Source organism: Herpailurus yagouaroundi, unplaced genomic scaffold (assembly GCF_014898765.1).
Source record: "Herpailurus yagouaroundi ecotype Mexico unplaced genomic scaffold, PumYag 186, whole genome shotgun sequence".
Lineage (NCBI taxonomy): Eukaryota > Metazoa > Chordata > Mammalia > Carnivora > Felidae > Herpailurus > Herpailurus yagouaroundi.
In genome coordinates, this window is record NW_024412417.1 from 48,483,047 (window position 1) to 48,497,360 (window position 14,314).

The 14,314-nt window shown below is 57.4% G+C and overlaps 1 protein-coding gene across 1 annotated transcript in view; it reads left to right on the forward strand.

Moving 5' to 3' along the window:
• Positions 1 to 2,934, forward strand: part of GRINA (glutamate ionotropic receptor NMDA type subunit associated protein 1) — an 8,142-nt gene extending 5,208 nt beyond the window's left edge. The window contains exons 2-7 of the mRNA XM_040494709.1: positions 733 to 1,090; positions 1,176 to 1,288; positions 1,357 to 1,557; positions 1,673 to 1,801; positions 1,964 to 2,107; positions 2,209 to 2,934. Of these exons, the coding sequence (XP_040350643.1) occupies positions 757 to 1,090; positions 1,176 to 1,288; positions 1,357 to 1,557; positions 1,673 to 1,801; positions 1,964 to 2,107; positions 2,209 to 2,358 (1,071 nt within the window). The 5' untranslated portion in view covers positions 733 to 756 and the 3' untranslated portion in view covers positions 2,359 to 2,934. The remainder of the gene's footprint in view (positions 1 to 732; positions 1,091 to 1,175; positions 1,289 to 1,356; positions 1,558 to 1,672; positions 1,802 to 1,963; positions 2,108 to 2,208) is intronic.
• The last annotated feature ends 11,380 nt before the right edge of the window (positions 2,935 to 14,314 follow it).

Below are 14,314 nucleotides of genomic sequence, written 5' to 3' on the forward strand. Positions count from 1 at the left end.
ACCCGCCCTGGGTGCGGGCTCCGAGGCCGCCGCCCCCACCCGCCTCGCCGTCTCGCCTGCTTTGTTCCCCCGCACGCCCTCTGGTCGCTTCCATCCCCCACACACCCCCGCACCCCGCTGTTCCTGGCGTACCCTCCTGGCAGGCACCCCGGCAAGCGGATCCGGGCCTGCAGCCCCCACCCGGGGAGCGAGGGACGGTCGGGCCTGCCTTTGGACAAGGGTCAGGGCTCTCGCTGCTCACAGATGGCCTGGGGATTTCCTGGGATAGAAATAGCCGCCGGCTCTGGCCCCTTAAAGCTGCTTAAGGGGCGGGTTGCGAGGGGGAGGGTCCGGGCACACCCCCACACGTCCCTGACCGCGCCCCCAGCCCCGACCCGGGCTGAGCTCTGACCCGGGAGACGCGAGCAGCGGTGATAAACCTCCTCCAGTTGCTTCTAAGAAACAACCGAAGCCAAAAATCCCGAAGCCGACGAAGTCATCATCTTATCTGTCCCCTCCTCCACTTTTGGGGTCGTCTCAGAGCGGCCCCTTGTGAGGCCCCGCGCCCAGCTGCCCAGTCCCCACTGGCTCTCCAGATCCTTCTGCTCAGGCTGGGCTGCCAGTGGCCCTGGGGGCAAAAGTCATGAGTGCCCCCCTTTGTGTCCTGGTTCCCTGCAGCAGGTGGGGCGGGGCGGCGGTGGCTGGTTCCGGGGACTTGTCACCGCAGGGCTGACTTCTCTCTCTCTCCTCTAGGGGGAGACCACAGAACCTGAGGCCATGCCCCATGAAAAGAGTTTCTTGGTGTCTGGGGACAGCTATCCTCCCCCCAATCCTGGATATCCTGGGGGGCCCCAGCCCTCCATGCCTCCCTACCCGGGGGCCCCTTACCCACAGCCCCCTTTCCAGCCTTCCCCATATGGCCAGCCAGGGTATCCCCAGGGCCCCAGCCCCTACCCTCAAGGGGGCTACCCTCAGGGCCCCTACCCCCAAGGAGGCTACCCTCAGGGCCCCTACCCTCAAGGGGGCTACCCGCAGGGGCCATATCCGCAGAGCCCCTTTCCCCCCAACCCCTACGGACAACCACAGGCCTTCCCGGCACAGGACCCTGGCTGTGAGTAGTGGGGCGGAAGCAGGGGGGGAGGCAGGGGCTCGAGGTGCCCTCCAGTGGCGCTGACCCAGCCCATCCTGGTCCTCAGCACCTCAGCGTGGAAACTATCATGAAGAGGGTCCCCCGTCCTACTACGACAACCAGGACTTTCCTGCCACCAACTGGGATGACAAGAGCATCCGCCAGGCCTTCATCCGGAAGGTGGGCAGAAGAGGCCGGGGAGGGCGGGGGCCGCGCTGGGCGGGGCTCTGAGCTGGCTCCCTCCCCAGGTGTTCCTGGTGCTGACCCTGCAGCTGTCCGTGACGCTGTCCACTGTGGCCGTGTTCACCTTTGTCGGGGAGGTGAAGGGCTTCGTCCGGGAGAACGTGTGGACGTACTACGTGTCCTACGCAGTCTTCTTCGTCTCCCTCATCGTCCTCAGCTGCTGCGGAGACTTCCGGCGGAAGCACCCCTGGAACCTGGTTGCACTGGTAACCCCGCCCCTGCCCCGCCCCACGTTCTGGGGGGGTGGGGGCTCCCGCCACAGGAGGATGGGGGTGGGGGGTTGGAAGCGGCTCCCCAACCCAAGGCTCCCTCTCCCCACAGTCCATCCTGACCGTCAGCCTGTCCTACATGGTGGGGATGATCGCCAGCTTCTACAACACTGAGGCGGTCATCATGGCCGTGGGCATCACGACAACCGTCTGCTTCACGGTGGTCATCTTCTCCATGCAGGTGAGGGGCCCCCGAAGGCAGGGCCGCGGAGGGCCCAGAGGCCTCCCAGGGGCCCCGGCACCCAGAGCCTCGCCCCCCACCCCACCCCGGCCCGCAGACCCGCTAGGACTTCACCTCGCGCATGGGCGTGCACCCAGAGGCCCCCCTCCCCCCTGCCCGCAGACCCGCTACGACTTCACCTCGTGCATGGGCGTGCTCCTGGTGAGCATGGTGGTGCTGGTCATCTTTGCCATCCTCTGCATTTTCATCCGGAACCGCATCCTGGAGATCGTGTACGCCTCGCTGGGCGCCCTGCTCTTCACCTGCGTGAGTCGAGGCGGTGGGCGGCCCCCGGGAGGGGGGGCTGGGGGGGCGGTGCGCAGCGTGCAGGCTTGTCCCTCAACAGCACCCGTTGCCGTCGCCTGCAGTTCCTGGCAGTGGACACCCAGCTGCTGCTGGGGAACAAGCAGCTGTCCCTGAGCCCGGAGGAGTACGTGTTTGCCGCGCTGAACCTGTACACGGACATCATCAACATCTTCCTGTACATCCTCACCATCATCGGCCGCGCCAAGGAGTAGCCCGCGCCCGGGCCCCGCTCAGGTGGCCTGGATGGCCTGGACCCTGCCCCTGGTGTGGCAGTGCCATCATACCTCCCCCCTCTCTCTCTGGGCACCGCCTGGCAGTGAGGGGCCCCCCCCTCCGACCCTCCTGTGTGTATACTGCAGATACTTCTGTCTGGACCCGCCGTGGCCAGCATGGCCCCTTCTAGCCCTCCGGCCCGCCACAGGGCAGCGGGGCCAGGTCTCCGTGCCTCCTCCTGCCCACTCACTGTTGCATGAGCCCTGTCTGCCAGCCCACCCCAGGGTCTGGGGGGCGACACCAGGTCCCAGGGGAGAGGGGTGAAGCCAGGAGGTGCGGGTGCACGTCTCCCCTCCAGTTCCAGCCCCCTCCCATGCCTGGCATAGAGAACCCCCTCCCTCCCCTCCCCTCCCCCGCCCCGGAGCGCTGCCCTCTGGGGGCCTGAGGGCTGAGGATCATGTCCCTGTGCTGAGCCCTGAGGGCAGAGAGATTGAGAGTATTTCAGGGGAGGAGGGCGCCTTCCTCTCGTCTTGCTGTCTTTAAAATTCCAATAAACGGGACCTTCTGCTCTCTGCCTTCCCGTCACTGGCACGGCCGCTTCTGTGGGTGGCAGAAGCTCTCGGCATCACCAGGTAGAGGGAGGAGCAGGTTGGCCTGCTGGGAGGGGAGGTCAAGGACAGAACAGCAGCCAACCCTTCTCCACCTGCACCCCACCCACCACCTCCCCAGCCGCATCATAAGGTCTAGGCCTAAGGCTCGCACGGGAAACTGAAGGCCTCTTGAGGTTAAGCATGGGACCAGGGGATGGTGACTTTGCCCTGCACTCCTGGGAACCGCACGACAGACGAAGGGCTTGCGAGACCCTCACCATCCAGCCCTGGGCCCGGGAGCAGCACAGGCCACTGACAGAGCAGGCCCATGGTGCCCCTCACAGCCCGGCTCTGCCAGGCCCCAGCGTGCCCACCAGTGCCCGGGCCTGCCTCAGTCAGAGGCCGGGCACCTCCCCATGCCGTCCCCATGACACACCTGCGGCCCGGAGCCCCTGGCGGAAAGCTGGACAAAGACTAGGGGCTTGGCCAGTGGGGTCCCTCGGCCTGCCTCTTGCACCTTCTTCTGGCCTCGCCTCAGTCCCAGCTTGTTCTGGGTACCCCACCCCCACTCTTGCTCCCTCACTTCCGGGCCCTCGCCCACCCTAGCGCCAGGCTGCGCACCCAGAGGCCAGCCAGCTGTCCCTGTCCTCACGCCCCGAAAGAGGGGCTCCTGCACGGCCCAGGGCCCGGCTCCCTCAGAGGAGCCCCCTGCCCTGAGATCACCACGGCCTTCCCCCTGCAGGGCCCTCCCATCCAGCCTGGCTTGTGAACCCTCTCCTGGGGCCCCTCCGCCCCCCCGCGGGGCGGGGCGGCCCGCCCCCCCCCCCCCCCCCCCAACCGGCCCAGCAGCCCAGCGTCTGTGAAGGGACCCCCGCACCGCAAGCTGTCTACAAGCACCTCGACTGGGGCCTGAACCGAGTACGTTCTCCCCGCCAACCTGCTGCTGTGTCGTCGTTGCCAATGGTCTCCACCCCGGCCACCCAGGCCAGAGCCACAGCTGCCCTCTGTCCTCTCCCTACCCACCTTCCCCTGCCAGGGAAGGCCTCCCCATGCTTACCTGTGGGCTCACATCCACCAGCCGTCTGCCGGCCAGGTGTATTTCCAAAACCCCGATCGTACCACCTGCCTGCTTGAAACCCTCTGATGGTCACCAGTGGGATGAAGTGCACCCTCCTTGCCCAGCACACAGGCCCTGCCATCTGCCCGCTGGCTGCCCAGCTGGCCTCCCCGTCCCCTCGCCGCTCAACCCCCAGGCCTGACCTTGCACGGCCTAAGCCCCAGGCAGGCCCCGCTTCCCCGGGGCAAGGCTGTGCACCACGGGGCCCCTCCTGGAGTCCACGGTGGCTTCATGTGACACCGTGCTCCTCTGTCACTCTGCCAGGCAGGCAGCACGGCTCCCCTCTGTCGCCTCCCCTCGGCTGCGGGCTCCTTGAGCAGGTGCCCCGCCGTACCCGGGGCTCTAAGCATGCAGGAACCCGCTCAGTGCTCGCTCACAGACCCATCAGGGATTCGTGCCGAGGAAGAAACACGGGGTGCTCACATGGTGAAGGAGAATATCGGTTGAGGTGAACGAAAGTCCGGAATAATGGCCAAGCGTAACATGCAGGGACAGTGTTTTCTCAAGGAGCTGGAGGAGCACACGCCCGGCTCCCCCGGGACGACCAGGGTTTGGAGGTGCGGGGCAGGGGCCGGACGAGGGCCAGCAGCAAGTCCCTGCTTCCTTACGCCCTCCCCACGTCACCCAGAAGGGCCAACCCCCCTCATAGGTCCTTTCTGGCACCACTCCTGTGACCCCGCGGCTCCCTGGGGTCTGAGGTCCCCTCGCCGCACTGAGCCATAAGCTGGGCCTGTGCACGTGCAGCCGTGTCCAGTGAGCTACCACCCAAGGGCACGGTCGTGGCCAACTATACTAAGGCCAAAGAAGGCTAATTTATTCTCCAACCGAAATGTCTACGCAGGTCAGCGTTAAATCCATTCTCGTTCCAGAGATGAACAGACACAGTGCGCACCTCCATCACGCTCCTCGCCGAGCAACACGGCCAGTGACCGTGCAGAGCCTCGCGGAGAGGCCGGCATAGGACCCCAGCTCTCTAACGCCCGGGGCCAGCACCCGGTGCAGGCCCAGGCACAGCACAGGCGTCAGCCGTAGGATGAATGCATGAACTTTACGTGGCGCTGGCTGCCCCAGGACCAGGGACAGAGACAGACTTGGCTTTCAGGACTTTGGCTCAGCTTCAGCGTCAGTGGGAAGGCTTTCCAGGAGGGCGGACGGCAAAACTGAGAGCCTGCGAGAACACACTGAGGCACATCTGGCACGACCACATGGAAGAGAGGGGGGAGCGTGCAGAGTCATGGGTGGTCAGGGCCAGGTGCGGACAAGCGAGGAAAGAAGGCTCCGGAGTCCGGAGTCTACCCTGTGGGCAGCGAGGAAGCACTTTCCTCCAGTGAAGGGGCCGGCAGTGGTTTGAGTGGAGGCAGGACGATGAGCGCGGGCCCGCGGGGAAGGCGCAGGGCGGGGGCAGAGGAGGCACTGAGGGGAGGCCCGGCCCGAGGAGCGTGGCCTCTTCCGCCTGCAGAACATTCTGTCTCTTGACTGTTTTCGCTCCGTCTCGGGCGTGTGGGGCCCTGGAGACCTTCTAGCGTGTCCAAAACGCAGATCCCTCTCCCTACAAACTTCTCGGCTCCCGTCTTCAGCACTGAAGGCGCCTCTTCCCCCAGGGGTCTTCACCCCTCCGACCCGCTTTGTGACACCATCCACATCCTCCGAAATGGCAACCTCCACGCCCTTAGGTTCTCGTGTGGCAATGCCTCCTTCCAGTCTGTGCCCTCTGTGCTCCTTCATCCCGCCCTGGCCTGCGTTCCTGTGGCCCGGCCAGCTCCCGGTCCGGGGAGGACGCTAGCATGGGTTCAAAATCCTCTCCACCCTGGGGCGTCTGGGTGGCTCAGACGGTTACGTGTCCGACTTTGGCTCAGGTCACGATCTCGTGGTTCGTGGGTTCGAGCCGTGCATCAGGCTCTGTGCTGGCAGCTCGGAGACTGGAGCCTGCTTCGGATTTTGTCTCTCTTTCTCTCTCATAAATAAACATTAAAAAAAAAATTTTTTTAAATCTTCTCCACCCCCATTGCTGTCACGACCCTGTGGCATTTCTCCTATCTCCACCCTTCTCCCGAGTCGAGGCCACGACCCCACCCGTCTTTAGCACTGCAGACGGTGATGAGCCCCCTTACATGCCTTCAAGGGACTTCCAGTCCAGATCTGGGGTCTCAACTCCCACTCTTAACACACAGGACTACTGGATAAAATACTTTTATAGTTTTAAGTACACATCGCTGAACAGCAGTGTAAGAAACAAATGTGAGGAGAGACCACCTCAGCTGTGAGGGAAGAGTTACAGCCACGGGACTTGGAGAGGTCGTGCTAAAAAAAATAAGACTTAGCATCCAGGACCCACGAGGGAAAGAGGCTTGGTGAGACCCCAGGCTTTTGACCGAAAGCCTGGAGGGTTCCAGCTGGGGGACTAAAGCACAGAGCCTTAACCAGAACCACACCCAGGCTGGATTCAGCTCTGTCCCTAGTGGTTGAAAGTAATCAGCTCCATTCTGTCTGCCTGGTAAGGAGATGACATCATCCGGAGTCTCTACAGGGTTGTTTTTTTTTTTTGTTGTTTTTTTTTTAACACACAAAGGCTGTCATTTAATTAAAAATTACTAGGCATTTCAAAAGACCACATGACTATTTTTCCAAGAGGAAAAATAAGATACAGAAATAGACCTGGGGGTGACTCAAAGATTGGAGGTAGCAAAAAAAGGGGAGCTTTAAAATAAATATGATTAATACGTTAAGAAAAAATTGGAGGGGGCAGTAGAGAACATGGACGAGAATATGGAGAATTCCCCGAGAGAGTTGGAATCTATGTAAAGAATCAAACTGGATGGAGGACTACAATTAGGTGAAACTAAAAATTCAGTAGCTGCATTTAAGACCAGATTAGACAAGTCAGAAGAAAGGATTACTGAGCCCAGAGGTCAATAGAAGACATCCCAACTCCCAAAGAGAGAGAAGGCACGGACAGAGAAAATGTAGACATGTGCTTCTGCTATGGGGCAGGAGGCTGCAAGGTAGGCGCGGTTCTGGAAGGAAAAGAGAGAGCGGAAAAGGGACGTCTGAAGACATAATGCCTGAAAAACTTCCAAAACCAGTGATACATCAACCTGCAATCTACCAAAACTGACACAAAAGCATTATGCCGACCTCGTAAAGTTCCCCAGGTTCTGTTATGAGCCCATGATCATGCGCTGAAACGCGTCTTTCCAAAACTCACACGTTGAAGTCTAAGCCCGAGCGCTCGCTGTGTGTTCTTGTCTGGAAATCCCGTCACAGCAGGTGTAATGAGTTAGGACAAGGTCACACCGGAGTAAGGTGGGCCCCTAATCCAGTGTGTTTGCCGCCCTTATGAAAAGGGGAAACTTGGGCACAGGGGCCTTCTCCTTCTCTGGCCCCTGCCTGAGAGGAGCTGTCACTGTGTCTGCCCATCTGCCACAAGTGACAGCGGGACTGCCCCAGCTTCCTGACTGGGAGACACAGGCAGACGCTCAGGGCCGAACCCCAGAATCTGAAGGCTGAAACCCCTTGTGCTACAGGACTGTGAGCGTGGGGCCAGGGCCGATGGCCAAGGTGTCCTGGTGCTCGGGAGGCAGAGATCCAGCCAGCGGGGCCGGCCACCTCTCCCGTGCAGCCCACCGTCACAAGAATCCCGGCCACCTCAGCAGCGGCTGGCACACAATCTACGAGTGTCACTCTGATTTGTGGTGGACGCCACCTTAGGAGCACCGCCACCCCAGGGCCACCGCCACCCCAGGGCCGTCTCCACTCTGTGCAGCCAGAGGCCTGTGATGGTAAAGGGTTCCTGGCACCCCTACCCAAAACAATAAAGATGTCAGGTGACTTTTCTCAAAAACAAAAACAAAAACAAAAATATCATACTGAAGGCTCTAGCAAGAAAAATGATACGGCAAGAAAAAAGGGCACGTTTATTTATTGCAGCACGACCACGTAAACAGGAAATCCTCTGAAATCTACCAAAAAGACGACCAGAACAAACAAATGAGTTTGACGAGATCATAGTACACGAGGTCAACAATAAAAGAGTCACGCGGGGCTCCTGGGGGGCTCAGTCAGTGAAGCGTCTGAGTCTTGATTTTGGCTGAGGTCATGATCTCGCGGTTCGTGGGCTCTGTGCTGACGGTGTGGAGCCTGCTTGGGATTCTCTCTCTCCCTCTGTCTCTGCCTCTCTAAATTAATTACTTAAAAGTCATATACGTATTAGGACCACAAGTCAAGGAAGGCATGTGGCCTCCAGAACCAGCAAAGAGCAAGGAGACAAATTCTCCCGAGATCCTCTGAAAACAAACACGGTGCTACCTACACCTGGTTTTTAACCCATCGAGACTTATCAGACTTCTCGTCTACGGAACCGTAAGATAGTAAAGGTGTGTCGTATAAATAAATTCTCATATTGCTCAAAACGTTATGTAATTGTTCACTGCTATGAACGTGAAATTTTAAAACTCTATATACGTATGTGTTAACTATATATACATTAAAAAAAACCCATCAAGTGCTCAGGGACTATGGCAGAGGCTCCCTAAGACCACTCTCAGGTTTGATGATTCGCTAGGACTCACAGGACTTAGCATCTACTCCAACTCACCATTAGGATTTATTAAATTTTTTTTTTCAACGTTTATTTATTTTTGGGACAGAGAGAGACAGAGCATGAATGGGGGAGGGGCAGAGAGAGAGGGAGACACAGAATCGGAAACAGGCTCCAGGCTATCAGCCCAGAGCCCGACGCGGGGCTCGAACTCACAGACCGCGAGATCGTGACCTGGCTGAAGTCGGACGCCCAACCGACTGCGCCACCCAGGCGCCTCTCACCATTAGGATTTATTAAAGAGAAGTACTACAAGGCAAAATCAGCAAGGAAAAGAACTCATGTGGCAGAATCTGAAGGAAGTCAAGTGCAAGCTTTCAAGGGTCTCCTCCCTGCGGAGTCATACAAGATGAACCTAATTCGTTGACCAAGGAGCTGGGATCACGTGTGTGAAATGTTGTCGATCAAGGATGCTCACTGCAGACTCAGCGCCCAAGGCTTTTATAGGGGCTGATCACATAGGCACCCTCTGCCCGTGTTCTGTAGCAACCCCCAGACTCTCAGAAGAAAAGCAGATGCTCGGCCGAAGCCATGTCGTTTGAACGAACAGCTTAGGCACAGTTCCTTCAGCCTATCGGTTCTGGGAATTGTGGGAATCCTCCTGAAATCAAGCTGCTAGATGAGAAGCAAGGGCCAGCCTTGCAGAAAGACCTTTCTCAGGGGCGTGGTCTCAGGCCTTTTCTACACAGTACTACCTTTAAAAAGATATGTGCAATCCACGTCCACTGAAAACGACAAACATTGCTGAGAGGTATTTTTAAAGACCTAAACAGAGAAATTCACATTCATAGATCAGAAGACTTAGGGTGTCAAGAGGTCAATTCTCTACAGATTGATATAGAAATCCAACACAATCAAAATCAAAATCAAAATCCCAGGGGGTTTTATTGTAGAAATTGACAAACGTCTTAAGATTTAAATGGAAATGCAAAAGATGCAGAAAAGTCAAAACAGTTTTGAAAAAAGAACAAAGTTGGAGAAGCTTTTCCACCTGGTTTCGTGACTTACTGTGAAGTGACAATAATTATAAGGAGGACACAGGTGAGTGGAACAGAATAGAGGATCCAGAAAGAGACGTACACGTATTTTTTTAAACAAATGTTTCCATCTGATGGAACCAGCAGATACCACTAGGAAAGAATCTCGATCCTTACCTTACATCACACACAAAACTTAACTTGAAATGGCTCATAGACCCAAATATAAAAGCTAAATTTATATATTAATTTTTTTCTTTTTTTTCAACGTTTTATTTATTTTTGGGACAGAGAGAGACAGAGCATGAACGGGGGAGGGGCAGAGAGAGAGGGAGACACAGAATCGGAAACAGGCTCCAGGCTCTGAGCCATCAGCCCAGAGCCTGACGCGGGGCTCGAACTCACGGACCGCGAGATCGTGACCTGGCTGAAGTCGGACGCTCAACCGACTGCGCCACCCAGGTGCCCCAACTAAATTTATATATTAAAAAAAACCCTTCTAGATGAAAACACAGGTGAATCTCTTCACGACCCTAGAATAAGCAACTTTCTTAGATAAGACGCAAAAAGCATGAAGCACTAAAAAAATCTTCGCTAAAAGCTTTTACTCTCTCAAAGACACTGCCGAGGAGGGGCACTGGGCGGCTCGGTCAGATTAACGTCCGACTTCGGCTCAGGTCATGATCTCACGGTTCGTGGGTTCGAGCCCCGCATCAGGCTCTGTGCCGACAGCTCAGAGCCTGGATCCTGCTTCGGATTCTGTGTCTCCCTCTCTCTCTGCCCCTCCCCTGCTCACGCTCCGTCTCTCTGTGTCTCTCAAAAACGAATAAATGTTAAAAAAAAAATTTGTAAAAGACACTGCTGAGGAAATGAAAAGACAAGCCACAACTTGGAGGAAATATGTGCAATGCACGTGTTTGACAAAGGTTTGTATCTGGACCACATGGGTGCTTCTGCAATTTCAGAATCAGAAGGCGCGCAACCTAACTTTCAAAAATGGTCAAAAGACCTCAGGAGCCTCATAAAAGAAGATACACAAAGGGCCAACAAACACACGCAAATATTTTCAACATCGTTAGGCATCAAGGAAATGCAAGTTAAGCCACAACGAGATACCGGTCCACACCGACCAGTACAGCGAAAACAGAAAGATTTACAATAACAAACATTGGCAACGCACAACAAGGAGGGCTGTCATGTGCTGGTGGCAGAAACGTGGAAGGTACGACCACTTTGGAAAACAATCTGGCAGTTTCTTACCACGCTAAACAGCTACTTACCATACGATCTAGCCACGTCGCTCCTAGATTTTTACCCAAAGATGTATACACAGATGTTCACGGTGGGCTTCACCCATGAGAGCCAAAAATGGAAATGACTGAAATGTCCACCAAAGGTGAGTGGATAAATTGTGACACAGTCATGTGATGAAATGCCACCGAGCCATAAAGAGCAGTGAGCCAGTAATACTAACACAGCCCCGTGAGTGGATCTCAAGATCAGAACGCTGAGCAAGCGACGCCAGACGCAGAAGAATACGCACTGTCTGATTAAAAGACTGTTAGGGGGGCGCCTGGGTGGCTCAGTCGGTTGAGCGGCCGACTTCGGTTCAGGTCATGATCTCACGGTCCGTGAGTTCGAGCCCCGCGTCGGGCTTTGTGCTGACCGCTCAGAGCCTGGAGCCCGTTTCAGATTCTGTGTCTCCCTCTCTCTCTGACCCTGCCCCGTTCATGTTCTGTCTGTCTCTCTCTCTCTCTCTCAAAAATAAATAAACATTTAAAAAAAATTAAAAAAAGAAAAAAGGCTGTTAGGCCCAGGGGTTGGAGGCGGGACTTGCCAGGGAAGGGCGCACAAGGGAACTGTTGGCGTCACAGAAATGTTTTATCCCTCGTTGTAGTGGGGGTCACTTGGTACATACACTTGTCAAAACTCATCAGATTGTTTGCTTAAAATGGGTACATGTTATTGCATAAGAATTATACCTCAATAAAGGTGATTTTTCAAATAGGAACGTGGGGGCTCCTGGGTGGCTTAAGTCGGTTGAGCGTCCAACGCTCGGTCTTGGCTCAAGTCACGGTCCCAGGGTCACGGGATCGATCCCCCCCTTAAGATTCTCTCTCTCTCCCTCTGCCCCTCACCCGCCTGTTCTCTCCCTCTGTCTCTCAAATTAAAACATGAACGTGAAAAAAAATAAAAAATAAAGTGTGAATGTGGGCAAAAGATTAACAAAACCCTTTCCTCTTCTGCTTGACAGTGTGACCTTCGGTGAACTCCCTGTGCACCCCCGGTAATCAGGTAGAGGTAGAATGTCGGTTTGACTCGCAGCACTGCTTATGGTAATGCTTTGCCCTACTGGTAAGCGGCCCGTGGACAGGGAGCAAGTGGAGAGGAAGCAGCAATGCCCGAGGGAAGCCATACTCTGAGCCCCCTGGGGGACGGTGGCTCTCGAATCAGGGCCCCAGAAGCTCCGTCCGTGGAAGGGCCCAAGGCCCGACGACTGCCGTCAGGCGCAAGCTTTGGAGGCCAGGGCAGCTCTCGCCCTGCCCAACGTGGACCTCACCTCCTTGAGTGTGAGTTGGCACCTGTGGGTCCACGGAGGTGGCCTTGTCGGCTCCGTGACTCCGTCAGAAAAGGAAGACGCAGCTGCGGTGCTGGCCGAGCTCCATTTCCTGCCCTGTGAGCAGACGGATGCCAAGGGAGACCCCTGGCTACCTTGTGGCCGGGGCTGGGTATCCCGCAGACTGAGGCCCCTTGGGGGACACCGCAACGGCTGTTTCACAGAAGAGCGACCACAAATGGCCACAACACGCACAGTGGCAGGTCCAGCCGCATAAATCATCAGGGGAAGGCAAGTAATGGCGGGCACAGCGTATGCGCTCAACGAACACCTGCACGACTGAGGCCGTGACCGCGACGAGATGCCAGTTAATGTCCACTTGACCAGAAAACATGCACATGCCCGGCATATCAGGTGTCGGAGAAGTCACGCAGCACCAGGAATCACTTTGTGCGTTGGCGAGCAAGTCAGTTAGTAAGCGAGTTTGGCATTATCTTGTCAGGTGGAAAACTTGCATTTCTGCCACCCGGAAATCTGCACGTGTGCCCAGGATAAACGTTTGCACGTGTTCGTCTGCAGACACGTGGGAACGTTCACCGTGTCACCGTTTACACTAGCAGAGCCCCGTAAGCGGCTAGACGTCTGCCGACGAGATTACGGGCGTGTAAATCGTGGCGCGTGCACAGAATACCGGTTCCCCTGACCTTGTCCTCTGACCACAAGGCAGCGCAATTAGAAAATTAGCCATAAGGGACACCCCGTCGTCTGGGCAGAGTGCCCAGCGCAGCACAGGAGGGCACTGATACCCCAAGTCCCTGTGACGGCAGGAAAACCACCCCCCCCCCCCCCCCCCCCCTTCCAAATGCAGAGTCCCTGGTGAGAACCACAGCCCTCAGCGCTCGGGATGAAGTCACATCCTGATGTGACCTCGGGCCCCACGTGACATGCCTGCGCGGCCACCGCCCTCGCCTCCCACTCGCCCCCACGTGCACACGTCAGCCGCACACGTCGTCCCCACCTCGTCTTCCTTCAACCCGAGTGGATCAGATGTGAGAACCTGTCCCCCTGGAGCGCTCCCCTGACCCCCACCATCCGGGGCTCCACGCCCTTTGCCTCCGCTCCTCCAGCAGAACCCTTGCCCCCCGTGTGGCGGTGGCCTGTCCGCCGGCAGGTGCGTCCGACTTCACGTGACTCTCTAGTGGCCGCGGCACGACCACGGCTACCCCGATGCCTCGCGCGAGATGCGGCGCCCGACTGGCGCTCAACGGATCTAGCCCTTGTGGAACTGCCTTGTGCGTTACAGAGCGGGCCGCGTTCCCGGAGCCCAGTGCGGAGGGGACGGTGGGACGGGGACAGCCCCCGGAGGGTCTGGGACACCGAGAAAATGAAGTAGCCCCGCCAGAGGTGATTCACTCACCGATGCCCGTCTTCCGGGATCTGCCTCTTTCGCCTTGTACGACGCACAGGGCGGTTTTCCTTCTGTGCCCCCACCCACCCACCCCCGTTCCACTCACGGTGCTTCGGTCCTGCTTGAAGCCCACGCGGCCTCCCGCCTGAACCCTGCAAGAGCCTCTCGAGCATCGGCCTCCCCACTTCCAGTCTTGAACCAGACACACAGGCGAGGACCTCACTCCTGGCTTAAAGGCCCCCCAAAGGCTACCGTTGCCTGCACTAATCTCGGCTATGGCTCCTGCAGCCAAGGTCCTACTGGGCCAGCGGGAGTCACGCCCTCCCTGGGCGCCCAGCCCCCTCCTCAGGCGTCACACCTGCCCTCCTGGGCGCCCCGCTGCCAAGGCTGGCCGCTTTGTCCCCTGAAGACACCGAACTCGGGGCACAAGTTCTCGTTTATTTTGTGTCCCCAGTTCTTCACATAAGAGCCGATCAGCAGAAGGCGGCCGGCCCGAGGACCAGCCAGGAGGAGGCCTAGGGCACTGGGGAGGACCTACACTTGCTCCTGCCAGTGTCTGGCTTTCTCCTGGATGTGCCCTAACAGCATCTCTCTACCTGTTGTCCGTCTCCCCTTGGCCCTCTGTCCACCCGCCCCTCCAATGCTCCCCTTGGAAGGTCCCGGTCACGGAGCCTCAGGCCCCCGCCACTCCTGTCGGTCCTGCCCACCC